Source organism: Tinamus guttatus, unplaced genomic scaffold (genome assembly GCF_059628265.1).
Source record: "Tinamus guttatus ecotype Peru unplaced genomic scaffold, ASM5962826v1 Tinamus_guttatus_pri_ptg000287l, whole genome shotgun sequence".
Classification (NCBI taxonomy): Eukaryota; Metazoa; Chordata; class Aves; order Tinamiformes; family Tinamidae; genus Tinamus; species Tinamus guttatus.
In genome coordinates, this window is record NW_028288821.1 from 9,161,413 (window position 1) to 9,186,587 (window position 25,175).

A 25,175-nucleotide genomic window follows, 5' to 3' on the forward strand; every position below is an offset into this window, starting at 1 on the left:
GAGTATGCCACGGAGACGGGCTGGGGCACCGGAGGCACCAGCGTGGGACTGGAGCAGCTGGGACGTGGGGCTGGGAGCGGCGCGGGGAGGCGCTGGGCTGAGGAGGCTGCGGAGGGTGAGTGGGACAAAAGGAGCGGATGGCACTGGTTGGAGCTGGGGGTGACGGTGGGCTCCGCGTGGGGCAGGCGGCATCGGAGGAGAGGCCCAAGCAGGGCCGGTGGAAACTCCTGCTGCCCGTGGAGGTCTGCTGAGAGCCCAGGACACGGAGAGGCAGGGGCTGCCCTGCCAGCCTGGTGGGGCTTGGGGGCTGGCAGGGCTCAGAGCAGCTCGCGCTCTGGCCAACGCACCGTGCCGGCTCCGGAAGGCAGCCCAATGGGGAGAGCCGCAGCAACCAAGCAAATAACATCATCACCTCTCTAAATTCTAGTGGCTAATGATAAACCGGGTAATAAGGGCTTTAAATGCCGGGAGCTAATTACGTGCAGGCGCCGCATGGTCCGACTGGAAAGGCCGGATGACGGCTGCCTCTGCCACAGCACCCGGCAGCGGGCGAGACCTGTCCTGCGCGAGCAGGAGGAGGAGGAGCAGGAGGAGGAGCAGGTCGGCAGGGAGAGCAGCGTGGTGGGACATGCACCGCGGCCGCCTGCCCTGGCACGCGGCCCCCCTTCCCTCGGGCGGCCCATCTGCAGCTATTTTGGGTGAAGGAGGCGGCTTTTTGGGCAGGTTTTGCACCCCCCCTCGCAGCCGGCGCTGTGCCCGCGGCAGCGGAAGCGGGGAGATGTTGACAGTAGCTCAGATAAGCAGCCGCCCCCGCGCTGCACTTGCAGGCGGGCTGCGAGCAGTGCCAGGCAAACACGGACAGGCCCCAAAGCACAGCAGAGTGACAGGGTGGCACAAGGGGCTGCGCACTGCGTGGAGCCCCTTACTGCCCTGACCACCGGCTCCGGGATGTGCAAGCGCTGCTGCTGCCCTTCTCTCAAGGCTTTTTGCGGGTGTTTCTTGGGCAATCACGCTCAGGGCATCTGGTGCCATGGGGCAGGCTGGGGAGCCGGGTCCTCAGCACGGAGGGGTCCCGGGGGCTGCAGCAGCTGCGGGGCTTCCCCACCTGAGGAGCTCGTGGCAGTGCGAGGAGAAGGAGCAGCAGATGTGGCCATGTGTGCGCGCAGAGCGGATGGAGTGGGGAGTTCTCCCGGACTGACAGAGGCAGGAAAAAAAATAAAAATAAAAATGAGTTGTGCAGTGTGAAATGCAGAATCCGAGCAGCCTGAGCTGTTCGCAGAGCTATCTCCAGAGCCAGTGAAAAGCTCCTGGCTCGCACCCTCCTCCGGACCGGACCCCCACACTGACACAGGGGCCGGGGAGCTTCTGCTGTGTTTTTGGCTGGCTAGAGCCGTGATTTCTACACGCTCTTTGGGGATGTCTCTATCCCTTGGCATGAAGCGTGCGTCCATGGGGAGATTCCCGATCCGACAGGGAGCGGGGGCGGGGAGCCATGGCCATCCCTGTCCCGGGCCAGCTGCCGCTGCCGCTCGTGCATGGCTATATTTGGGAAGCCGCGCGGCTCATCCCGGCATGCCGCTGCGAGCGATGCCTGCCCAGGCCCCAGCCCGGCCGCGGGGCCGCAGCATAGGGACGTTTCCAGGTTTCCCTCTTCTCCTTTTACAGGAGCAGAGCTGCCTATTTTCAGACGGAGCTGGCGAGGGAGCCTGTTGCTACCCCATGTTTAGCCCGGGCTGTCATGCACAAACGTCCTCCCTGTGTCCCGGCCCTTTCCTTAATGCTGGCACTAAGGAAACAACAAGGGTTGTTTCTGGATGCTCCCCAGCCTCCCGTGTAGTGAGAGCCCTGCCATGCCCAGGTGGCTGCAGGACTCGGGGCTGGCACTTTGGGCAAATCCCAGATGGGCAGGAGGTGGGAGCTGCTGCCCGCAGCTCCTGGCAGTGCAGGAGAAACAGCGTTTCCTCCCACCTTGCCTTTCTGCATCGCAAGCAGCTCTGCAAAGTGAGCTTTCTGGGGACCCCGTGTGCGCAGGACTGCAATTGCTGTGGGTTCCAGCTACTGCACTTCACATATTTCATCATGGAGCGGGAGAAGGCAAAATTAAAAACACGGTGACTCCGAGCCTGGGAATTGCTCCGCTGAGGCTTGGTGACCTGCCAGCCTCACAGCGGCAGCTTTTAATTTGGATAATTGGCAATTGCTCAAGCCCTGTGAATTGCAGGTTGCTCTTGCAGCTAATGGGGGGTGTGGGCGCAGGCAGCTGCGTGCCGGGGCCGGACACGGCGTGTGTCCCACGCAACACGGGGCTCCCAACACTCTGGAGTTGCAGGCAGCCTCCTGGACCGTGTCCCTTGTGCTCTGTCCTGCTGGGCTTTCCCAAAGCAGCTCCCTGTGCGTGTCTGTCACAGCAGCGCGCAGGGATCACACGTGAGGCCCCGGTGCCTCCGGTCAGGCCGGTCCCACTGAGCTCATGGCGTCTGCGGTCTCCGCAAGCAGCTGCTGAGCCGGAGGAGGGAGAGCTGAGCAACAGCTGAGGCCGGCGCTGCTCGTCCGTGGGAGCGGGTGCCGCGTGGCCCTGCTGCGTCCCCGCGGCATCGGGCGCCTTCCTCCCTGGCTCTGCCGTAGGGACACCTCTGTGCAGTCCGTCCCGCGGGTCCCGCGGGCTTTTTCACGTCTCAGCCAGCACTGCCCGTCCCGGGCAGCTGCTGGTTCCTCATCCCTGCGCCCTCCTTGCCTGAGTCACGGCTCTGCCGGCCAAGCCACGTGTGCCCAGGCTGGGAAACCTGGAGCGCGGGGTGGACACTGGCGCGCGGCGCCGGAGTGGCTGCCAGGGCCCCCCTGGTCCCGGGACGGGGACTGTATTTGGGGTTTAGCCGGGGGCTGGCAGGGCTGCTGGGGGGGGGTGGTCCCCGGCCACGGCAGAGCGGGAACTGAGCAGACTGGGGGGTTCCCAGCATGGCGGGGGGGGGTTGTCCTGGTGTTGGGTGGTCGTGGAGATGGGGGGAGTCTTGTGCTGGAGGGCCCTGGGTTGGAGTGGGGGTGCCCAGCCCGGGGGGCTCCCGAAGCCGAGGTGGGAGTCTCCAACCGGGCAGAGGCTCCCGGAGCCAGCGGGGGTCCCGGCCGGGAGGAGGGTCCGGGCCGGGCGGCGCGTCCCGGCGGCCCCATCCCCCGCCGCGGGGCGGTCCCGGCGCCGCCTCCGCGGCGGCTCCGCGCGCCGGGCCGGGCCGGGCTGCCCGTCGGGGCGGCCGCGCGGGGCGGCGGGGGCGCGGGCTCCGCTCCGCCCCGCTCGGCGCCGCAGCCGCCGCTCTCGTGTCGCCGCAGGCCGGGATGGCGCCGCGGCGGGGCTGAGCGGGCCGCGATGGACGGCCCGAGCGGGGCCCCCCCGCCGGCCGCCGCCGCCCCGTCGCGGCCGAAGCCGCCGCTCAGCATCGTCTTCTCGACGGCGCTGTTCTGCGGCGAGGGCGCGGCGGCCGCGGCGCTCTGCTTCTCCTACAGCCACTCCGACGACCGCTTCTGGCTGGCGCTCACCGTCTTCTTCATGCTCTGCCCCTCCGTGCTCGTGCAGCTCACGCTCATCTTCGTGCACCGCGACCTCAGCCGCGACCGCCCCCTCGTCCTGCTCATGCACCTGCTGCAGCTCGGGCCGCTCATCAGGTGAGTGCGGGGGCGAGACCTCCGGCTCGGAGTTGCGACCCCCGTCACGGCAGGGTCTGGGGGTGTGGGCCCCCCGCTCGGGGGTGGGAGCCGGCACAGACCTGGCCCTGCAGCAGTGTTGCTGTCCCCCCGTACCTCCCGCTGGACCCTGTCCCTCTCATTCCCTGCGCTCCGGCGGAGACCGTCCCTGCGGGTGGCTCCCCTTCTGGCCCCGTCCCTCAGAGCTCTCCCCCAGGTCTCCTTCCCTCAGAAAGGCCCTGCCAGGGGGAAATAGCCGCCCCTCACCTTCCCTGTCCCCCTCCCCGCTGCGCTCACACCCTCGGGACCACAGGACGCAGCTGCCTCAGCCTGTTGCAGCCCAGCTGCTCGTGAGGCTCTTCACGTAGCTGCTGCTGGCACTGGGCGCTTCCCTCTCTCTTTGGCTTTGGTCATCCTCTCGTTTAGGAGGGAAGTAAAAGCCGCCAGCTCAGATGCAGATCTCTGTTGCGGAGGCAGGAGGGTGGACGTGAGTTGGGGTCCTGCCACCAGCTCAGGGGCAGGCTATGGGACATGGAGAAGGTCCGGGGAACCAGACAGGAGAGGAGTCCAAGAGGGTGGATGTTGCACAAGGCGGGAGGTGCTGCTCTCACTCCTTGGGAATGCTGAGGTGCCTCCCTGGGAGCCCCAGGGCTCCTGCGGCCTCCTTAGCTCAGGTGGCTCCTCTCAGAGCAGATACAGGGGCCCCGAGAGGGCTCTGGGGACCAGCGCAGTCACAGATGGGCAGCACGAGCATCCCCATGGGGTCCATCCCCATGGGGTCCATCCCCATGGCAGCGAGGCAGAGCCTGGCAGCGCCGGTGTCTCGGGCGCCCCAGGAGCGCCGTGCCCACAGAGATGGGGAAACGCCATGGCCGCCACCGCGCTTCCTCCTGCGCCGGAAACGCAGCGGGCCTGACGGGCCCGCGTCTCCTCTGCGGGCCCCGCTGAGCCGCCGTCCCGCCGGCTGCCGCCGCGGGCAGCGCGCAAGGAGGCACGGACACACCGAGCGGCGCCGGAGCTGCTCCAGGCGGGCTGCAAGCGGAGCCCGGGCTAAGCGAGAAGTTTTGGCAAGGCAGCGCCACGCAGCACTCGTTGTCCTTCAGACCGTCCCTCCAGGATGATTCTGTTTTGCTGTTAGGGCTTGCAGTAAAGCGCGAGCGCTGGCGGGTCTGGGGAGAGGATTCATCCAAGAAGCTCATTCCATTTGGGTCCGAGACAGAGCAGCTTCTGCTGCCCTGGTGGCTGCTCGTAAATAATTATCTGCTGTTGGTCCTGGAGCCAACTAATTTCTGAGCAGAAGCCAACCCGCAAAGATGAGCTCCCTTCTGCTGATGGCCTCTGAGACGGGCACAGAAGAGGCCACAGAGCCTGGGGAGGCTGCGGAGGCCGCTCGGGAGAGCCACACGGAGGAAGCACTGAGCGGCACGGGCTCTTGGGATGGACCTCGGCAAGGCCCACGGCAACCGACTGCGCCAGATCCCAGCCGTCCCCCGGCTCTGCCCTCCCCGCGGCCCCTCGCGGAGGAGCCTCTTGCTCAACAGAAGGGATTCAATAAAATATAGGTGAATTCTCCCGCCCTTCCTTTGGGACAGAATCATTTGGTGCCCGTGGGGTGCAGAACCGGCAGCAGGACTGAGACAGAGGGTGATGGAGCCCTTCCCTCTAGCTGTGTCCCCACTGCAGTGCTGGGGGTCGCAGTGTCCAAGCTGTGCCTTTCTCACTGCCAGCTCCTTCCTGTCCCCCCACCACACACTTCTCCCCTGCATGTCTTGCAGTCCCGGGGCTGGGAATGGCCTGGGCCGTGGGGAAGCCGCCTGGCTGAGGGCTGCTGCGTCCCCGCAGGTGCCTGGAAGCCCTGGTGGTCTTCTGCCGGTCGGGAAAGGAGGAGGAGCCCTACGTGACCATCACGCGCAAGCGGCGCCTGCGGAAGGGCTATGAGGTGGAGCTGGAGCAGGAGGTGGGCCACTCGGCGCGCCGGCTGGCCACGCACCGCAACGCCTTCAAGCGCATGGCCGTCATCCAGGCCTTCCTGGGCTCCACGCCGCAGCTCACGCTGCAGCTCTACATCAGCGTCCTGGAGAAGCACGTGCCCCCGGCCCGAGGTAAGCGAGGCGGCATGCAGGTCTCATTCACTTTTTGGGCTACCTAAGGACTTGGACCTCCCCTCACAGATCCCTGCAGCAGAGCTACACGCGCACCTTGCTGACCGTGGGAGCTCCCTCGTCCCTGCGCCAGCCGCGGCACAGGGAAGCCGCCGGCCCCCTCACCTCGACACAGCCCGACTCGCTGTGGTTATTTATGAGCTCAGGTGCTTGGTGTGGCCGAGTGAAGTGGTGGCTGTGGCCGCGCTGTGCAAACAACCCTCACATGCAGCCATGCTCCTCAGGCTCTTTGGCTTCAGTTCCTGAGGAGGGGCCAGTCCCTGCTGAGCCTCGCTCCCGTGCAGCAGAAAATGAGGGTTCATACATGCAAGCGGCTGCGCTGGGCACCCTCTGCTCCTGGCACAGTCCCCCGTGCCCTGTAATCAAGGACACTGCACAGTGGGTGAAAGTCCTACAGACGCATGAAGGGCCCTAGAGACTCCATTTCCAGCATTCCCTAAATTCCCTGGCAAGGACACTGCCCAGCACAAGCACAAGTTCCTCCAAGGTCTCCTAGCAAGCCCTGGGGTGGGACAGGCTCGGATGAGACTGGAGATCCTGGGAAGGTGTCCTTGTTCCTAGAATCCTTTCCCAGCTCCCGTAACAGCTTAGCACCATGGGCTGTTGTCCTACGCTGCCTGGCCCTGTTCCCTCCAGGGATAGGAGGCGGACATGGATGCAAATGCCCACGAGAGGCCTTTGAAACCCTCCCCTTGGCTAAACACAAGTGAGAACTCAAATCTCCCAGAAATAAACTTTGCTTTGCAGCCCCTACAGTCAAATTTCCCAGAAATAAACTTTGCTTCACAGCCCCTAGGACTGTGGTGGCTCTCTAAGTACCCATGGGCATCTCATATCACTGCCGAAACATGGGACATGGGCTGAGGGGACAGCGCTTGGCCACGGGTGGGTGCCCTGCTCATCCTCAGCAGTGGGTCTTGGGCCAGACCTGACTCCGTGCGCTCCCTCCCCCTGCAGCCGTCCTCATGGGCATCTGCCTGGTGTCGGTCACCTACGGGGCGCTCATCTGCAACGTCCTGGCCATTCAGATCAAGTACGATGACTACAAAGTGCAGCTGCGGCCGCTGGCCTTTCTCTGCATCGTGCTGTGGCGCAGCCTGGAGATCTCCACCCGCGTGGCCGTCCTCGTGCTCTTTGGCACCGTCTTCAAGCACTGGATCATCCTCATCGCCCTGGCCAACCTGCTCGTGGTCTTCTTCCTGCCCTGGGTGCAGTTCTGGCGCAGCGGCACGCGGCTGCCTGACAACATTGAGAAGAACTTCAGCCGCGTGGGCACTGTGGTGGTGCTCTGTGCCTTCACCCTGCTCTACGCTGGCATCAACATGTTCTGCTGGTCGGCCGTGCAGCTCAAGCTGGCCGACCGGGACCTCATCGACAAGTCGCAGAACTGGGGCCGCCTGGCCGTGTACTACGTGGCCAGGCTGCTGGAGAACACGGCACTCGTCGTGCTCTGGTACTTCTTCAAGACGGATGTCTACGAGAACATTTGCACGCCGCTGCTCGTGGTGCAACTGCTGCTCGGCTACTGCCTGGGCATCTACTTCATGCTGCTCTTCTTCCAGTACCTGCACCCCTGCCGCCAGCTCTTCCACCACAACGTCGCCGACTTCCTGCGCTGCGTGTGCTGCCGGCGGCGCGTGCCGGCCCAGCCGCTGCTCCTCGAGGCTCCGTGCGAGCCCGGGGTGAGGCACAGCATCGTCTGAGCTCGTGACGGGGCTGCCGGTCCTGCTGGGACTGCGCTGCGGGGCTGGGGGAGACACGACGGTGGCTGCGCCGGACCCGGGCTGCTCGGCTGCCTTGGCCCCGCGTTGCGCTGTCTGGGAAGTGTGTGGCGGGACCCTGCGGACAAGGGGATGCGGAGGGAGCATCCGAGCACGCTGGCCCCCACGCGGGGTTGCACAGGCTCCCCCGACGGTTCCCTCCACCTGACGTTTTTCTCGGGAAGGGGAGGACGGCGAGGGCGGCTGACGCTCGCGTTTGCCCAGTGGGGCGGGTAACTGACTTGGCACCCTTGCTTCCTGCCACCAGGAACTTTGCACCTCCAACAGGGCCATTTTGCGCCAAATTGCTGCAAAGAGAAAGGAAAAAGAAATAAAATAAATAAAAGGAGGAGAAACCCGACTGCCGGGGGCAACCGTTCCCCATAGCATCTGGTCCCAAAGCATCTCAGTGACTGCAGGGCTGGAGATGCCCCAGGGCTGGGGAGGAGCCACCTCCCTGTGCAGTCCACATCGGGACTGTCCCCACGTGTGTCCCACGGCCACCCCGCACCTGCCCCTGGTGCCCTGTGTGGCGGCGGCGCTTCCCGGTCCAGCCCAAGGCAGGAGGAAACGGGTTTTGCTGCAGGAGCGGGGAGCGGCGGGGCCGGGCGCAGCCCCGCGGCCTTCCCGGAGCTGCTATCGCGCCCGGCGCTTCCTCCACGGGGAAAGCCCCGCGGCAGGGCGGGCGCCGGCCGCCTCCATAAAGCGCACGGGCGGCCGCGAGCGGGGCCGCGCCGGCACCATGGGCAACTGGCTGGTCAACCACTGGTTTTCGGCCGCCGTCATCGTAAGTGCCAGGCGCTCGCGTGCTGGGGGTGGCAGGATGGGCACAGGGACACGGCCCCAGCAGCGAGGGGCGTTAGGGAAGGATGGAGGGAGTCTGGGCTTAAGGATGGTCCTGGCTCCCATCTGGTGATCCCGGGAATGAATCCAGGCTGTCCTGACTCCGGGCTTTGCAAAGTCCCCTGCCCGGCGCCTGCTGAAGGGAGGAAGAAAAATCTCTGCTGCTTCACACAACTCTAGAGCTCGGCGGGAAAGAGGGAGCCAGGGAAGCGGGCAGGGTTGGCCCCACGTTTTTGGGAAACGGAGGTTAAAATAAAACATGGGTCCCTATGCTCAGGCTAGGGGAAACCTGCAGCAACTACCAGTTTCTCACTGCCCCTTCCTCCTGAGAGCCCCGTGCTCCCCAAATGAGCACAGCTTGGGGCGGGGAGGCCACTGCATCCTGCATCCCTGTGGGGGGCTGCGCTCACCTCGCAGCAGCATCGCGGGAGCCCTCGCCTCCATGCACAGCCCTGCTAGAGGAGGGGGGCTGCGGGCTCAGCAAGGGTTATTTTTATCTTTTAAATGGCGTTGATTTATTACGTTTTTTTTAAACTCGATCTCAGAACGTTTCTCTTTTAAAACGGGGCACTGTGCCGATGGAAGCGGGGGGCTGTTTCCAAGCCCGCTCCAGGCTCAGCGGTGCACAAAAGGAAGCAGAGATTCGCTGCGGGAAGCAAAGCAGCAAGGCTGGGAAAGCCAAGACCCTGCAAAATTTCCTGCTCCTGGACATTCCCCCATTGCCAGCTCCGCTGAGCTCTCGCTGTCTTTGCCTGAGGACGCTCCCTTGCGCGATAGCCTCACTGTCGCAGCACATATTTTCGCTATCTTCCTTTCCTCATTCTTTCCGTGCGGATGATGCTCGGTTGACGACAAGGCAGTTATCTTGCAAAACTCCCACGCCTGTTCCCACCTTTGGCCCCGGGTCCCATCTGGATGAGCGTGGCCCTTACCGTAAGGAAGCAGGAGGAGCCGTGCTGTCCCGACACACTCCAGGGCCCCGTGTGGTGAAGGATGAGGCTGGGCCACCCTGGTGCAGGGAGCAGGGGCTCAGGGCTGGGGTCCCTCATGGGATGGCACTCGCAAAAGCCTCCGCTTTCCCCCCACAGGCTGCCTGGCTGGGCGTCAACATCTTCCTCTTCACGTACTATTTTCTGTTCTTCGACCGCAATGAGCAGTACTTCTACACCAGGGAGATCCTCGGGGTAAGGCCCACCATCACGCCCACCCAGCCCGGTCTGAGCAAGGACAGCATCACACCACCGAGTCCCCATGCCACCCTAGTGCTGTCCCACCCCAATCCCATCCCATCCCAGCAACATTGCACCCCAGTTTCCCTCCCAGTGCAGCCCAGTGTCACTGTCTCAGTCTGACCCCAGTCCCAACGCAGTCCCGCTCTGTTCTGCTCCCACACCAGTCCAGCATCCTTGAATGCCAGCCCATAGTCCAACCCCATCCCAGTGCCCCTTGTCTCCAGCCCAGGCCCCGATCCCAGCCCCACGTTGGCAGTGCAGGGGCAGCCGCAGGACATGGGCAGACGTCCCCCCGTGTGCTCACCCCGTGGCTCTCCGCTCTCCGCAGTCCGCCTTGGCGTGGGCCCGGGCCTCGGCCAAGTGCCTGAACTTCAACAGCATGCTGATCCTGCTGCCCGTGTGCCGCAACCTGCTCTCCTTCCTGCGTGGCACCTGCTCCGTGAGTGCCCCCTGCACAGCGGCGTGCCCGGGGTGGGTGGCACAGCGCAGGCAGCGCGGGCAGTGCAGATCACGGGCAGCTTGTGCAGCGCGGGCAGCGCAGAGTGCAGGCAGCGCAGAGCATGGGCAGCGTGAAGCGCGGGCACTGCAGAGCGCGGGCACTGCAGAGCATGGGCAATGTGAAGTGCGGGCAGCTCGTGCAGCTCAGGCAGTGCAGAGCATGGGCACCTTGTGCAGCGCGGGCAGTGCGAAGCGCGGGCAGTAACCTTCAGCGCTCTGGGTGCAGTGCTGCAGGCGCACGCTGAGGAAGCAGCTCGACCACAACCTCGCCTTCCACAAGCTGGTGGCCTACGCGCTGGCGCTCTTCACAGGTACACAGGGACCCCTCCTGGGTGCCCCTTGCTCTGCGCCGGGCCGGGGCCGCGCGGTTGCCTGCCAGGCTCGCATGGTGACGTCTCTATCCCGCAGCCGTGCACACCATCGCCCACCTCTTCAACCTGGAGCGCTACAACCGCAGCCAGCAGGCCACGGACGGCAGCCTGGCTGCTGTCGTCTCCAAGCTGCACCTGCAGGGCAGCAAGTGGCTCAACCCCATCCACTCCAACCACACGGTGAGCACCGGCCCACAGTCCCGCGCCCCGCAGCCCCCGTGCCTTGCTCACCCCCGCCTCCGCCTCCTTGCAGACCCCCGAGTACGTGGCCTTCACCACCATCCCGGGGCTGACGGGGGTCATCATCACGCTGGCGCTCATCCTCATGGTGACGTCGTCCACCGAGTTCATCCGCAGGAACTACTTTGAGGTCTTCTGGTACACGCACCACCTCTTCATCGTCTACTTTGCTGGCCTCGTCATCCACGGCATCGCGTAAGGCGCCTCCAGCTCCTCTCCCAGGGCGGGCAGTGCACGGGCTCTCCACGGCCCTGTGAGCTCAGCGCCGCGCGCTGCTCTCCCCACAGCGGGCTGGTGCGCGGGCAGACCCCGGAGAGCATGCGGGAGGCACATCCACAGCACTGCGCCCAGTACCTGACGGGCAAGGACTGCGAACACCGCTGCTGCAAAGAGACGGAGTTCGGGAGCATTCCTGCTGAGGTAGGGCCAGTGCGGGCTGTGCCGAGAGACGCACGCGGGCCCTGTGGCTGCTGGATACAGCGGGAGGAGACACTTCTCCCTGGCGCGTTCCCCTTAGTGGGAGCACTTTGCCTGGAATGCTCCAGGCTTGGCACCTCCCAGCATCTCCAGCCCTTCGCTCTTGCTTGTCCCCACAGTCCTGGAAGTGGGTTCTGGCCCCAGTCCTCCTGTACATCTTTGAGCGGATCCTTCGTGTCTGGCGTGCACGGCAGAAGGTGGTGGTCACCAAGGTAGGCGACGCTGCGTCCTCCACAGCCACCAGCGGCGGAGGAGACGTCCCCGAGGCTCCGGGCCGGGGGCTGCTGCAGAACCTCTTGGCCCGGAGGCCCGGGCCAGGCCAGGCGCTGAGCTCTCGCCCGCCCAGGTGGTCATGCACCCGTCCCGTGTGCTGGAGCTGCAGCTGCAGAAGAAGGGCTTCCGCATGGAGGTGGGGCAGTACATCTTTGTCAACTGTCCCGCCGTCTCGCTGCTGGAGTGGCACCCCTTCACCCTCACCTCGGCGCCTGAGGAGGACTTCTTCTCCATCCACATCCGCGCGGCCGGCGACTGGACGGAGAGCGTCATCGACGCCTTCCAGCAGCAGAAGGCAGAGATGCCCAGGTAGGCTGGGAGCCCTGCAGGGACCCTCCTGGGCACCCAGGGAAGCCGAACCTCTTACCCAGAGATGTCTTGGCCAGGATCGAGGTGGACGGCCCTTTCGGCACTGCCAGTGAAGATGTGTTCCAGTACGAGGTGGCCATGCTGGTGGGAGCAGGCATCGGGGTCACCCCCTTTGCCTCCATTCTCAAGTCCATCTGGTACAAGTTCCAGCAGGCTGACCAGGCCCTCAAGACCAAGAAGGTAACAAGGACTCCCTGGGACCAGCAGCTGACACCCCCAGGCCATAGGTGTCTCCGTGCTCAGAGGCTCTCGGCTTCCTGACCGCAGGCACTGCGTCCTCTGCCCACCACCCTGCTCTGCTCTGCTCTGCTCTGCCTGCAGTAACTCCGCCCCTTTTCCCAATGTTCACACCCCAGATCTACTTCTACTGGCTCTGCCGGGACACGGGGGCCTTTGCCTGGTTCAACGACCTGCTGGCCTCCCTGGAGCAGAAGATGGCTGAGTCGGGCAAGGCCGACTTCCTCACCTACCGGCTCTTCCTCACGGGCTGGGACACCAGCATTGTGAGTGACCTGCGGGTGGGCACGACAGCCAGGTGGGACACAGCCAAGGCAGCTGGGGAGGGGACATGGAAGAGCCCATGAACAGCTCGCAGTGGCGGGAAGTCTGGGAAGGGGCTTTACCTCCCTCAGACGTGTGGTGGGCAGCACCGCTGGAACGTACCTAGCCCTGAGGGACTCGGGTTCAGGTGGGCTGGGCGGCAGGGAGCAGGGTCCAACCCACCCCCTTGTTCCCAGGCCAACAACGCAGCGCTCAACTTCGACACCGTCACAGACGCGGTCACCGGCCTGAGGCACAAAACCATCTTTGGGCGGCCCATGTGGAACACGGAGTTCGCAGCAGTAGCCACGGCCCACCCCAGGTGAGCGCGGGGCCGGGCCCTGCCTGCGCGGGGCTCGGTACCCCCAGGCCGTGCAGGGCACGGGCTTCGGGAGGGGACATCCCCGGGCACCTTGCAGGCAGGACGAGGGCCACAGCGAGGCAAGGAGCCCCGCGGGAAGCCCCCGTCCTGCCGCTCACAGCCCCGCGCCGTTGGCAGGTCCGTGGTTGGCGTGTTCCTGTGCGGGCCGGAGGCCTTGGCAAAGAGCCTGCGGAGATCTTGTCACCAGCACTCCAGCCTGGACCCCAGGAAGGTCCAGTTCTACTTCAACAAGGAGAACTTTTAAGCGGGATCCGTGCTGGGACTGTGGCTCGCAGAGGACTGCTCTCTGCATCCCCTTCCAGCCTGGGGCAACTTGCACCAAACCCAGCAAGACCAAGCAGGGCTTTCCCTCTCCACAAGACACCCACGTTCAGACTGCTGCCTTCTTGAGGCTATGAAGAGTCCTTGCACGGGGAAGGGGCCCGGAGCTCAGCACCGTCCTCTGGGAGGAGAAGCAGGGCAAGGACCAGGATGTGGCGGTACTGGAGCCGCATAAGGGCCGGGATCAGCTCTGGAGCGCCCAGCAGGCTGGGCAGGACTCCGGGCCGGGCCGGGAGCTCGACCTGCCAAGCAGTCACCAGGGGTGAAACATGCCCCTCTCTGTGTTTAAACAGTTCTTTGCATAAAAAGGTAAATCAAACCTGTCCTTGCACTTGTCTTTGCAATAAAAGGTGAAGGTGGTGACGGAGCACACAGAGGCACAAAGGGAGCCCATTGTTCGCCCCCTTTATGGGGCTGCATCAGGCAGGCCAGGGTTGCCATAAACCAGCCCTTGGGACATGGCTGCCTGCCAGGCCCCTCCTCGCCCCGCCGCAGCAGGGCGCAGAGCGGCCACTTGGGATGCGGCTCATGCAAAGGCAACTAGTTCTGCTCAGGCCGACTCGGGGAAGAGCGGGCAGGTGCTGTAAGCGATACCGCAACCAGATACAGAGCCCTCCCCGCGGCGGCGGGGACGGAAAGCGGAGCTGCCCGCACTGCCTCCGGCAAGCGACCGGGCCAGCCCTAGCACGCAATCAGCACAGGGACCTGCGGCTCTGCCCTCACACCCCAACTCCGCAGCCTGCCCAGGTGGGCATGAGCTCCAGCGTGTCCCACAGGAGGCTAGAGGCTGTGGAGCATTTTACAAAGTGCAAGTTGCTGCCCAACTACTTCTGTATAGGGCTTCTTCCACCTCCACCCCCCAATACCTCCCCCAGGCTCCCAGCTCCATTCAGGGTCTGCAGCCCTGCTTCTGCCTCCACACTAAGGTCACACAAGGCAATCTGAGACAGGGCTTTACTCAAACCCTCCTCCCACTTTATTTCAAACATCATAAAATATACACAGACAAAAAGGGACAAACAAGAGGGCAAAAGACATTGGGTGGGGAGGAGAAACCTTCCCCTAAACACCGTATCAGCTCAGACGGTGACGGGAAGCAGCCACCATAGACCATCTCTTCTGTCCAGGTGGACAGGCAAGCCTGCAATAAGTAAGGTTGGTGGAGTGAGCTCCCGCATGGAGGGGAAAGGCAGGGCAGCCCCACACAGCCCTTCGAGCCACGGAAAAGGCCCAGGGTGAGGCAGCATTAAGAGCTGTCGCTGCCCTGTGCCCTCGTCATTACCTATCACGGTGCTCCTGTGGATTTCTGGATTTGCTCCTTTAGAATCAGGATACTTTGCCGTTGCTCCGGGGGCAGCATGGCGATCTGGTCTGCGGTCAGCTGCAGCACCTGCATAATCAGGGCTGCCTGTGGGGAAAGGAGAGGATCCGAGATGTTGTCTGCCAGAACCTCCCGTGTCATCGGAGCCAGCAAGGGCACTGCTGGTGGGATCAGCTCTCCTGCGCAGCAGCACCCAAGTGTGGCCCAATTTCTGAGCAGACTGGGGTGAAACAGCCACCTGCTCCAAAGGCAGCAGGATCTGTACCCTAGGGCTGCAGGGCAGAAACTCCCCGAGGCAGCCTGTCCTCCGCCACAGCCAGGAGCGCAGCGACTCACCGCATGCCCTCCTCAAGCGTCTCAGTATTTCTCTTTCGTCCACTCACCTTCTCATGATCCTGTGGCGTGACCTGGCTCTGCCCAGGGCTGAAGCCCCCAGGCTGACCAGCTCCTTGCACCCCTGCCCCAGGAATGCCTCCTCCTTGCATGCCCGCCCCTGCCACGTTAGGAACCTGCGGGCACAGCAGAAAGCGTGAGAGGGGCACAAACACCCTCTGCTCATCTCCCATCTGCAGCAGCACCAGTGCCAGCTCAGCCAGCAGAGCGACTGTGCCTACCTGGCGAGGCCCCTGCGGGCCACTGCCTCCCATACTAAGCGGTCCAGGACCCTGAATGCCACCAGGCATTGGGCCACGCGGGTTAGGACCAGGCCCGCGGGGCTCCAGGCCGCGGGGCTCCATGACCCTGGCCTCCATGGCCCTCGCTTCCAGCATGCGTGGCTCCAGCACGCGTGGCTCCAGGCCCCTGGGCTCCAGTCCGCGTGGCTCCAGCACGCGTGGCTCCAGGCCCCTGGGCTCCAGCCCCCGTGGATCTCTTCCAACTGCAGAGGAAAGACAAGGCAATCTGAGGAAGGGAGCAGTGCTGGAGCAGAGCTGCAGGAGCCTGCTACCTCCTTCCTCGGGGGCTAGCAAGCGCCAGGGATGCGCGGGGCTGCGGACGAACACAGGCCCTGATGAAGCCTCGTGCCCTGCCAGACTGTCCCTCCTTGTCCTGGGGTCACTTTGCTGCCCAAACCCCTCTGCTGCACCTTGCGTCGGGGCAGTGGGCTCCACTCTCAGCCTCTTTGCTTCCAGCCACCCGCTCTTGCATGCCCCCGCTCTCACCTCGAGCGTCCATCAGGGGCCCCCGCGGCTCTCCCATCAGTGGTCGGGGTTCTCCCATGGGTCCCCCCCTCATCTCATGGGGGGGGCCACGGCTGTCGTGGCCTGGCATATGGTGCATAGGGGCTCCTTGGTGGGGCGGCCCAAGGTAGCCTCTGACGCAGAGAGACGAGGAGAGCAAAGCAGGAGGAGAAAAAGCGAGAGAGAGTGAGTCAGACGCTGGCTTGGCACGGTCTGGGCAGAGCGCTGGCATCGCCCCCAAATGGCCATGGGGAGCAGGGCGAGCCTATGCCACAGGGCTGCAGTTGCTACCCTGGAGATGTCCCATGCCCGGGAATGCAGGCTGATCCCTGGGCTGGCAGCACACAGGCTGCCAAGGAGGCGGCAGTGACCCCCCAAAGGCTCGTGCTATCCCTGCCCTCAGCGGGAGGCCGCCCCGGGGCAGGGGGCAGTGCCGAGGGCTTCTCTCCTTCCCTCTCCCCTCACCTGGGCTCCACTTCTCCAGTGACTGAGAGCAGGGTCCCTCCACGAGGGTCATTCGGGGCATCTCCCAAAAGGCCGCGGGGTGGAGGGCCACTAGCGGGTAGAGGTCCACGCTGCATTGGGGCCCTCGGGTCTGGCATGGGCACTGCCAGGGAGACACACAAGAGCTCGTGAGGATGAGCACGGCCAGAGCGGCGCTGACACGGCCCCGCGGCGCGGCCTGGCTGTGCCGCCTGCCGGGCAAGGCGGCAGCCAAAGCCCCGGCCTGCTGCTGCTTCCAGCCCTTTCCCCCCGCTCTCTGCTTCTACCTGAGGCTCCTCACGACACCGGGTGGCCAAAGCGAGCATGGGTGCCCCATGGCCATCCCTCAGAGTAGGAGCTGCAACACCCTGACGATGGGGGCCAGGAGCAGAAGCAAAACCTGGAAGGCTCCTGTTGGGGACATCTCAAAGGGGGTTGGACCCTAGGCAAAGACTGGGGCAAAGACTCTCCTTTTCCACAGCTCTAGCCTGTTCTCTTTTCCCCCAAGAGGAAGCCCTGCCTCCTTCCAGCCCTGTCAGGCTACATAGTGACAGCCCTGGTCATGTGCACAACAGGGCACAAGCTGCTCTCTCTATGCGCTCCATGAGGGAAGGGAGCTGGAGCTGCAGGGATACCTTGGACGCGCTCGATAGACGCAGGCCTGGCAGGTCCCACGGGCGAGAGCTGCAGGTTCCCTGGGCAAGCAGCAGGAAGAGAGGGAGAAGAGCAGACACGTAAATAGTGTATGCACACACGCAGCCAGCTCTGGGAACAGCAACCAGCTCTGCTCCCTGGCTCCCCCGGGACACCTATCCAAAAAGACACTGCCTGCTGCCGGCCTGGCTTCATCACTGTCTTCCCCTAGTGGCAGCTGTGGCAGTGTGAGTGTGACAACCATCCCAGCCAGGTCTGTGCTGCGGGGCAGGGCCCTGCCCTCGCTCCCTGTGGGCATGCGCAGGCCAGGACACCAAGGCTGGCACAGGACGTCCCACCAAAATAAGCAGGGACACACAGTGAGGCAAGGCAACCTCTGCCCGTGGCTCCCCATGACACTCCCAGCTCCAGGTTTCTGTCTGCTCTCTGCTTTTCTGCTGGGGGGTAGCAGCGAAAATGCCCAAAAGTGCAGGATTGCTCTCAGGGAAACAATTGCCCCCCAGAGAAAATGAGTCAGCTGCCCTTAGGAGATGTAAGGCTGAAGGACCTCGAAACAGGTTTGCCGGGTTCCCCACACAGGGCCTAAGACACCAGTCAAGTCGATGGAGCTATCAGCTCCCTGTGTGCCTTCCTGCTGGAAGGACAGGAATGCCTTGGTGGTGCTAAACTCAGCGCCTGCCTCGACAGGGCAGCCCGCTGGATCGTGAGGAATCTGGCTGCGGGGCTGGGCTGTGCACACCGCGTCTGCGGAGGGAGGGCCGAGCCGTCACTCGCTGGGCAGTCCCCTGCCAAGCCTCGCGCTCACTGCCGCAAGCAAAAGCAAAGGCCCAGCTCCCTCTGCCGGGCAGAGAGCAGGGGAGCCCCGCACAGCTGCTTCCCAGCACCGGCACAGCCAAGGAGCAGGACAGGCACCACGCAGAGCGAGCTCTCCCGCACACACAAGCACAGGGACAGACACGGGCTCGCAGGCAGAGAGGAAACGCAGGCACAGCCCAGGCAGCGGCTCCACGGGGCTGGCGGCTCCCCTGGCCCCCGGAGCCGCCCAGGGGCGCGCGGCAGCCCCGCGAGCGGGAGAGCCCTCCCGCAGCCCAAGCGGCCCAGCCCGAGCACGGCCCCGTCCTGAGCGGGGCGCTGGTGAACCTGCGCTTTACCTTGTCCGCGCTCCAAGGGCACGGGCCCTGCTCCCGGCAGGCCCACCTGCGGCTGCAATCCACCTGGGAGGAACGCGACATGTGAGACCCCTTGCCGGCTGCCCCGTACCAATCCCTTGGGCCCGGAATAACTGCCCCACTCCCAGAGATTTCATTTTTTGGTGTCCATTTCCCGCCCGGGCGCCGCGCAGGAACAGCCAAGCACTCACCTCCCGGGGCCAGGGGTCCGGGGCCCGGCACGGCGGCTGCCATGGCTCCCGGGGCCGGCACGGCTCCCTGCAGCGGCGGCTGCAGCAGGGCCGGGGCGCCGTTCACGTGCATGCCGCCCTGCGGGAGGAACGGGGTGTCAGCGCCGCGCTGCCCCCGGGCACGCGCGCCCTCCGGTCCGTGCCGCGCGGGCACAGCAAGGCTGTCCCTTACCATGGGCTGTGGCTGTGACGCCGGCGCGCTCCCCGGGTTCAGTGGGGCGTTCGGGCCTGGCCCTGGGCCTGGCCCAGGCCCTGGTCCTGGCACTGCCTGCTGGTTGCCTGGGATCAGAGGAGGGACACTGGTCTGGCGGTGCAGGATTTTCTAGGAGCAGAAGAGGGAGAAAGAAGTTCTCTCCACTCCCTGCTTCCACAACAGGCTCCACAATCCCAGGCAAGACAGAGGGGACCCACCAGTGCGATCTCTGGATCGACGATCCTCATGACCACCTGAGCCTGCAGCAGGGCATACGCCAGCTGCGGGTTCTGCAGCAGCATGTTCCTGGCTTCCTGGGGGCTGTTCTGCACACACAACTGAGGAGAAACACACGGGTGAGAGCTCCAGCACAGCGTGAGCGGCGGTGGGTGGAAGGGACGAGCTCTCTGCCTCCACTCACCTTCATCTGCTTCATCAGCTCAAACATCTGCTCGGGAGGCAGGCTGGCAACTGCGCGGCTGATGGACTCAGGGGCATCCTCAGGATTGACGGGGTCCCCATAGGGCGACTCTATGATGGGAGCGCCTGTGCCCAAGCCTGCAACGGAGTTTGTGACACAAGTTGTGACCTTGCTCCAAATGGCAACACCACCTGGCTGCCTTTGCTCTGCTCCTCGGAAAGGAAATGCCACAGTCACCAGCAAAGGGAGAGGCTGTCAGCGAGAGCAGGGGCAACAACCAGAAGAGAAAATACACCGTTTAGCCCACACACCCCTCTGCAAACTGCACTCGTCATCACTCGGAGCAGGTGATCTCTCTGGTGTCCCCCTCTCACCAGCGACACGGGAGAGACGTTTCCTAACATGACAGGCCATCCCCAAACTACATCAATTTTCCCCGCCATGAAACCCGGACTCACTCTTCAGCTCCTCCTTGTTCTTCTCGCTGGCCGCGTTGTCCACGCGCAGCGCCCGGCCGCTGAACTCGCGTCCGTTGAGGTTCCGCATGGCGCTGAGCGCCGTCTCCTGGTCCTGGTACTCGCAGAAGCCATAGCCCTTGGGCTTCCCCGTCTCCCTGTCATAGACCAACCTGCAGAGCAAGGCAGGGAGCCCCACTGAGGGCAGGGGCCCAGCAGCAGCTGCGGGAAGGCCCCGGCGCAGCTACTGCTGCAGGACAGACACACAGTGCCCCAGGCCCCAGCTGCAGCTCGTGGCTGCTCCTAGCGGCACCGAGCCACGCACGGGGGCTGCTCCCGGGGCGAGCGGCTCCCGCGGCCGCCCCGCAGGCCCCACGGCCCCGGCCCCGCGGGAGGGACAAGCAGGCCGGGCGGCTCCGTACCGGGCGCCACTGGGACCAGGCCCAGCGGCCCGGGCAGGGCTGCGCGGCGGGAGGCCTCACCTGAAGCTCACCACGGGCCCGACCTCGGAGAAGATGTCCTTGAGCTGCTCCTCCGTGGCCTCGTACGGGATGTTCCCCACTGCGGGAGAGAGACGGCGAGCGCGTCAGGCGGCGCGGCCCGGGCCGGCTCGGCTCGGCTCGGCTCGGCGCGGCGCGGCGCGGCCCGATCCGCCCCGGCCCCGGCGCGGCCCTCACCGAACACGGAGCGCAGGGAGCGGTCCACGGCGGGGTCGCGCACCGAGAGCCCCGCCATGGCGCCGCCTGCCCGCGCCGCCGCCGCCCGGCCCGCGCCGAGCACCATCCCCGCCCCGCGCCCGCCCTCCTTCCGCCCGCCGCGAAGATGGCGGCGGCGGCGGCGCGGCGCGCGCGCGCTCCGGCGGGAAACACGGGCCCGCGCGCGGCGCCGCCGGGCGGCGGTAGGGCCGGGCGGCGCGGGGGGGGGGGCGGCGGGACCGGCCCCGCGGTGCCCCCGGTGCCCCGGCTGCCCCCGGCCCTGGGGTAGCCAGTGCCCGAGGGCAGCCAGTCCCAAGCACCCCTATCCATGACATACCTGTCCCAGGGACACCACATCCTGCACGTACCCAATTCCTCAGGGTGCCCCTTCTCCAGGGAACCCCTCCCTCAGGACACCTCATCTCTTAGGACACCCGTGCCTAGGGTAGCCATCCCTCATCACCCCCCCCTTCATGGGACACCCTATCCCTAGGGTAGCCATCCGTCAGCACATCCCATCCCTGGGACACCCTATCCCTAGGGTAGCCATCCCTCATCGCTCCCCATTCCTGGGACACCCTATCCCTAGGATAGCCATCCCTCAGCACATCCCATCCCTGGGACACCCCATCCCTGGAACACCCCATCCATTGGGTACCCATCCCTTAAGATACACCATTCCTGAGATGCCCCATCCCTAGGGTACCCATCCCTCAGGACCCCCCATCCCTGGGACACCTCCCCAGGCACCGGCCCTGCCGAGGTCTCCTCTCTCCTCGGCATGGACATGTCGGACACCCCTGGCGCTGTCCCCGCGCTCGTCACGGCACCACGCTTTGCCCAGCAGCTCAGGTAGGGCCCACGCACGGGACAGGGAGCCCAAAGCCGCTCGCGGCACCGGCAGAGGCTGCCGTGTCCCTGTGCTCGGCTCTGCAGCCCTGGGGCTCCCGCCCTTCCCGCAGGGCAGCGCTGGGGCTGCTGCCATGTCCCTGTGGAGCACCCGGGGCACCCCAGAGCGGGAGACGAGCGAGCCCACGGTGACATGGGGAGAGGCGGCTGCTGCCCCCGGGGCCGCAAGGAGCACAGGGGCTGCGGAGGGAGGAAACGTCCAACCGCATCCTTGGCCTTGCAGGGAGTATCTGGAAACGGAGCAGATCCTGGACGGTCGTTACCGGCTGCAGAGGATGCCGGGGGGCAGCGTGGCCCTGCCTGTGCTGGCGGAGAAGCTCACAGAGCGGCACATGCGGGCGCTGCAGAGCGGGCCCCAGGCGCTGCCCTGTAGCCAGGCCCAGCTCAAGGTTGGTGAGCGCTGCCCCCCGGCCCTCAGCAGACACTGGGGGGTCACCAGGCCCCCCAACCCCTCACTTTGAGGTGCAGGAGCAGCGGCCGGGATGCTCCGAGCTCGTGTGTCCTGCACAGAGTGGCGCGTGGTGCTGCCTCCCCTCCCTCGCCCTGGCTCAGGCTGGGGCATGGGCAGGGAGCGCTCCGCAGGCCCCGGAGGCTCTCGGATCCATCCAGTAAGCCACAGGGAAGGAGCCCTGTCTCATCCCCGCTCGCCACATCTCCCCCACAGGATCCTGCGCCCTCCAAGGCGGCCGCTGTGCGCACGCCTGCCCAGCAGCTGCGCCGCGTGCTGCAGCGGCTGGTGGTGGCCTCGGGCGAGAGCTGGACACCGGAGCTGGAGCGTGACGTGCCCCGCTCGTGGCAGCGGCACGGCGACCTCGTCCTGCTGGGCGAGGAGAGCCTGGGCGCCGCACCGTGGCAGAGGCTGGGTAAGGGGTGGCGCACTCTGTGTGAGCCGCCGCGGTGCTTCCCGGCGCTGATGCAGGGCCGCCTCGCAGGCCCTGCGCTCTGGGAGACGGTGGCCTTGGCGCTGGGCGCCCGGCGCGTGGCCCGGCGAGGCCGGGTGTCGCCAGGCGGGACGCGCTCCCCGCGCGTGGCCCTGCTGCTGGGCCAGGACGGCTGGGTGCAGCACATGGACAACGGCGTCAGGTAGGCACGGGGCGCGGGTGTCGCGGCTGCCTGGCGGAGAGGCTGCTCTCACCGGGCCCGTGGCCTCTCCTAGGTACACGTTCGATGTCACCAAGTGCATGTTCTCCCCGGGGAACATCACGGAGAAGCTGCGGGTGGCCTCGCTGCCGTGCGCCGGGGAGGTGCTGGTGGATCTCTATGCAGGTGACGCCCTGGCGGATGATCCCCTCCTGACCTGCCCCCGGACGGGATCACAGATCCCAGGAGCCGGCGCCTGGGCTGTGCCCTCAGCAGCTGCGGCCTCTCGTGCCCGCAGGCATCGGCTACTTCACTCTGCCCTACCTGGTTCACGCGGCGGCCGCCTTCGCCCACGCCTGCGAGTGGAACGGGCACGCCGTGGAGGCGCTGCGCCGGAGCCTGGCGCTGAACGGCGTGCAGGACCGCTGCCGCATCCACCACGGTGACAACCGGCAGGTGAGCGGCGGCACGCGGGGCTCTGCCCACTGCGCCGTGCAGGACTCTACCTGCTGCACCGTGTCCCGCTCACCTGCCCTCTCGTTGCAGCTGCAGCTGCGGGACGTCGCTGACCGCGTCAACCTGGGGCTCATCCCCAGCTCCGAGGAGGGCTGGCCCGTGGCTTGCCGCGTCCTGAGGAAGGACACGGGCGGCGTGCTGCACATCCACCACAACGTGGAGGCTCTGCCCGCGCGCCAGCAGCCCGCAGCTTCCAGGGATAGGCCCCAGGAAGGTGGCTCCACCGGGCAGGAGGACAAGGAGAGGGAGCACGAGAGGCTGAAGGACACGGAGCCCCGCGGCAAGGGGACGCAGGCGGCCAGGGTCCGGCCCGAGTGGCAGACATGGGCAGAGGCGGCTGCGCGGCGCGTGCGGGCGCTGCTGGAGGAGCTGCACGGGCGGCCCTGGAGGACCAGCATCCTGCACATCGAGGCCGTGAAATCCTACGCACCCCACGTGCATCACATTGTGCTGGACCTCGAGTGCCGGCCCACGCTCCCGCCTTAGCTGGCCAAGGGCCCTGGCACGGCTCGAGGTCAGGGAAAGCAGATGCAGGGTTTGTGCTTGTTTTTGTGCTGTTTTTACTGCTGGAAACAGGATTGTTCATTTCAGTTTTTTCTTACCCTTTTGCATAAATAGGGATATTTGCCAGCTTTCTAGTCGGTGTCCAGTTAAAATGCAAACACCGGAGCAAGCGGGGCGTCCTGCTGGGTGCTTGCTGGTGACACTGCACCCCAGGGCAGCGGGTGGAGAGGCTGGGGGAGCAAAGCCTTTGTCCGGCTCCTCTGCCCTCAGCCCTGCGTGCAGGCCCAGGGCCCCGCACGAGGAAGCTGGGGAGCCATGAGCTCCGTGTGGCTGCTTCCATTCCCTCATCCTGCTGGGTTTGTGGCAGCTCTGCTGGCTCCTCCATGTCCTCAGGGCCACAGGGACTCGCTCAGCTTCCTCTGCTCCACTCACTTTGCATTTCTGACCCTCCCGACTTGTCCAGTTGCTGCTTTGCAAGTTAATTTGCCCCTGGGACTGCAGAGGGAGTGATGTGGGAAGTGACCCTGCAGGCTGCGTGTCCAAGGACTCTCCAGCCCTCGGCAGCGCGGGGGCTGCCCGAGCTGGACGCCGTTCCGTGCACTGAGCAGCTCCCGCTGGCTTCTCCCCACGCGCGAGCCCCGACTCCCGGTGCACAGGGATCCTGCAGCCCTCCCACGCAGGGAGCCCTGTGTACAGCCGCGTCCTCGCCTTGGCTCAGAGGCTGCTCCCTGCTGGCTCCGCGTCCCGGGGGGAGAGGCCACGTCCACGCTGCGCCCCACGCCGTGCCCCACGCCCCACGCCGTGCCCCACGGCTCTCGGCGGGCCGCGCAGGCTGTTCCGTGCTGCCCGCGCGGACGAGCCGCATTCCTGGCGTGGGCAGCGCCGCTGGACGGCGCGGCTGGCGGGGCTCTGCCGTCCCCGCGCCCCAAGGCGCCGCCGAAAGCCGGGCCGCGCGCAGGCGGGACCGGGACCGGGACCGGGCGCTGGGCTGAGCTGGGTGAGCCGCCGGGCCAAGCCGGGGGGCGGCGGGGCGGCCCCCTCGACGGCAGCGGGGCCCACGGGGCTCTGCCGGGCGGGCATGAGCCGTCCCGGGGGCCGCGCCACGAAGCCGGTGGCCGGCGCAGAGGGGTGGGGGGGGTTGGACAGGGACAGCGACAGGGACGTCCCCCCATCCCCGACGGCGCCGCCCCCGGCAGCGCAGGTGGGGCGGGCGCGGCCCCTTTAAGGCGCTGGCGCCGCCCGCCCGGCGCTGCCGCCGGGACGCGCCGGGCCGGAGCCGCGGCAGGTACCGGGGGAGGGGAGGAGGGAGCGCTCCCACCCCCGTGATCCCGACCCGACCCCCCCGTGTCCTGGGGCTGCCCTCTCCCCTCCCGGGGTGGCGGCGGGGGGCACGGAGCACCGGGGCGGCCCTGGCCGTGCGGGGAGCGGCGCTGCCGCCGCCCCCCTCGACGTGACCCCCCGCCCCGGTGCCGGGCTCCGGCCCGCGGTTCGGCGCTGCCCTCAGGAGCGGGTCCCAAGCGCCGACCCGATGCGCGCACAGCCCGGGGACACGGTGGCACTTGGGCTCCCCAGGCGCCCGGCGCTGCCCGAATCCAGGGGAAAGGTGGACGCGGGGCCCGGCGGCGCCGGACACGTCCTGCGCAGGTGGCAGGGAGGGAACGGCCTGGCAGGGTGGTGCTCTCCAAACAGGAGGTTTCCATGCCGGACCCGGGAGCCTTATCTGCAGCAGGAGGCTTTATTTGCAGTGTGACAACACGCTCCTGCCAGCGGTGTGTCCCTGTCGCGCTCTCCCTGCGCGCTGCAGGCTCGCGCCTCCCGATCCCTTCCCGCAGAGAGGTGCTGCCGGGCTGTCCGAGCTTGCCTGCTGCCGCTCTCTGCGGCCCTAGCGATAGCGAGCGGAGCTGGGAGTGACGGGAAGGTCACTCCCCGGCAGCCTCTGAAGCGGGGACTTCCTGCCACTGCTCGGAGCAGGAGCAGCAGCTTGGCCAGCGGGTGGGAGGCAGCCCGGGAGCCGCCGTGCGGGACGGTGCAGCCGGCCGCCCCGGTGCCGGTGCCGGGTGAGCTGCAGAGCAGCAGAACCTGTTCCCGCTCTGTGATCGGGGCCGCTGGGTGCGGGGAGGCGCGCGGGTCCCCGGGGCTGGGGCAGGAGGCGCTTGGGCTGGAAGCCGGCGGGTGGCTGCAGTGAGTCCAGCGCCAGCCCTGGCGGGAGCTTGCAGGGCCTCCGGGC

At 66.2% G+C, this 25,175-nt stretch overlaps 4 protein-coding genes across 5 annotated transcripts; 3 read left to right on the forward strand and 1 right to left on the reverse strand.

The window, feature by feature from the left end:
* The first annotated feature begins 3,313 nt into the window (after nucleotides 1-3,313).
* Nucleotides 3,314-7,537, forward strand: XKRX (XK related X-linked). The gene is made up of 3 exons (XM_088527558.1): nucleotides 3,314-3,654; nucleotides 5,515-5,774; nucleotides 6,792-7,537. Exons 1-3 carry the CDS (start codon nucleotides 3,359-3,361, stop codon nucleotides 7,535-7,537), a joined length of 1,302 nt encoding a protein of 433 aa, XP_088383684.1. The 5' UTR covers nucleotides 3,314-3,358.
* Nucleotides 7,538-9,489: 1,952 nt separating this feature from the next.
* Nucleotides 9,490-13,165, forward strand: NOX1 (NADPH oxidase 1). The gene is made up of 12 exons (XM_088527615.1): nucleotides 9,490-9,621; nucleotides 9,998-10,108; nucleotides 10,394-10,478; nucleotides 10,576-10,718; nucleotides 10,792-10,973; nucleotides 11,066-11,198; nucleotides 11,375-11,467; nucleotides 11,602-11,837; nucleotides 11,915-12,077; nucleotides 12,254-12,400; nucleotides 12,635-12,759; nucleotides 12,937-13,165. Exons 1-12 carry the CDS (start codon nucleotides 9,490-9,492, stop codon nucleotides 13,061-13,063), a joined length of 1,677 nt encoding a protein of 558 aa, XP_088383741.1. The 3' UTR covers nucleotides 13,064-13,165.
* Nucleotides 13,166-14,093: 928 nt separating this feature from the next.
* On the reverse strand, nucleotides 14,094-20,025 carry CSTF2 (cleavage stimulation factor subunit 2). 2 transcript variants are annotated; one of them, XM_088527559.1, is made up of 15 exons: nucleotides 19,922-20,025; nucleotides 19,727-19,805; nucleotides 19,248-19,417; nucleotides 18,790-18,926; nucleotides 18,587-18,706; nucleotides 18,348-18,497; nucleotides 18,137-18,254; nucleotides 17,928-17,990; nucleotides 16,758-16,817; nucleotides 16,105-16,246; nucleotides 15,622-15,773; nucleotides 15,076-15,338; nucleotides 14,845-14,970; nucleotides 14,423-14,548; nucleotides 14,094-14,281 (listed from the first exon to the last, which is right to left on the reverse strand). In XM_088527559.1, exons 1-14 carry the CDS (start codon nucleotides 19,977-19,979, stop codon nucleotides 14,426-14,428), a joined length of 1,761 nt encoding a protein of 586 aa, XP_088383685.1. In that variant the 5' UTR covers nucleotides 19,980-20,025; the 3' UTR covers nucleotides 14,094-14,281; nucleotides 14,423-14,425. The 2 variants fall into 2 exon arrangements, with proteins under 2 accessions (XP_088383685.1, XP_088383686.1); XM_088527560.1 differs by lacking the exon at nucleotides 16,758-16,817.
* A 695-nt stretch (nucleotides 20,026-20,720) lies between these two features.
* TYW2 (tRNA wybutosine-synthesizing protein 2) lies at nucleotides 20,721-22,977 on the forward strand. The gene is made up of 7 exons (XM_088527653.1): nucleotides 20,721-20,791; nucleotides 21,072-21,237; nucleotides 21,513-21,711; nucleotides 21,781-21,931; nucleotides 22,005-22,114; nucleotides 22,227-22,384; nucleotides 22,475-22,977. The coding sequence occupies exons 1-7, from the start codon at nucleotides 20,721-20,723 to the stop codon at nucleotides 22,928-22,930; spliced, it is 1,311 nt and encodes a 436-aa protein (XP_088383779.1). The 3' UTR covers nucleotides 22,931-22,977.
* The last annotated feature ends 2,198 nt before the right edge of the window (nucleotides 22,978-25,175 follow it).

What these genes read in the sequence shown, in the direction of transcription:
- NOX1 (XM_088527615.1), top strand. Translation starts at nt 9,490, where the DNA reads ATGGCACTCGCAAAAGCCTCCGCTTTCCCCCCACAGGCTGCCTGGCTG. An exon ending in CAGAAGGCAGAGATGCCCAG is followed by an intron (nt 11,838 to 11,914) that starts GTAGGCTGGGAG and finishes TGTCTTGGCCAG; the next exon opens with GATCGAGGTGGACGGCCCTT. An exon ending in GTAGCCACGGCCCACCCCAG is followed by an intron (nt 12,760 to 12,936) that starts GTGAGCGCGGGG and finishes CGCCGTTGGCAG; the next exon opens with GTCCGTGGTTGGCGTGTTCC.
- CSTF2 (XM_088527559.1), bottom strand. Translation starts at nt 19,979, where the DNA reads ATGGCGGGGCTCTCGGTGCGCGACCCCGCCGTGGACCGCTCCCTGCGC. An exon ending in CTCCCTGCGCTCCGTGTTCG is followed by an intron (nt 19,806 to 19,921) that starts GTGAGGGCCGCG and finishes TCTCTCCCGCAG; the next exon opens with TGGGGAACATCCCGTACGAG. An exon ending in ACTGGAGAAGTGGAGCCCAG is followed by an intron (nt 15,774 to 16,104) that starts GTGAGGGGAGAG and finishes TCTCTGCGTCAG; the next exon opens with AGGCTACCTTGGGCCGCCCC.
- TYW2 (XM_088527653.1), top strand. Translation starts at nt 20,721, where the DNA reads ATGGACATGTCGGACACCCCTGGCGCTGTCCCCGCGCTCGTCACGGCA. An exon ending in CGCACCGTGGCAGAGGCTGG is followed by an intron (nt 21,712 to 21,780) that starts GTAAGGGGTGGC and finishes GCCGCCTCGCAG; the next exon opens with GCCCTGCGCTCTGGGAGACG. An exon ending in GCTGGTGGATCTCTATGCAG is followed by an intron (nt 22,115 to 22,226) that starts GTGACGCCCTGG and finishes TCGTGCCCGCAG; the next exon opens with GCATCGGCTACTTCACTCTG.
- XKRX (XM_088527558.1), top strand. Translation starts at nt 3,359, where the DNA reads ATGGACGGCCCGAGCGGGGCCCCCCCGCCGGCCGCCGCCGCCCCGTCG. An exon ending in CAGCTCGGGCCGCTCATCAG is followed by an intron (nt 3,655 to 5,514) that starts GTGAGTGCGGGG and finishes GCGTCCCCGCAG; the next exon opens with GTGCCTGGAAGCCCTGGTGG. An exon ending in GCACGTGCCCCCGGCCCGAG is followed by an intron (nt 5,775 to 6,791) that starts GTAAGCGAGGCG and finishes CTCCCCCTGCAG; the next exon opens with CCGTCCTCATGGGCATCTGC.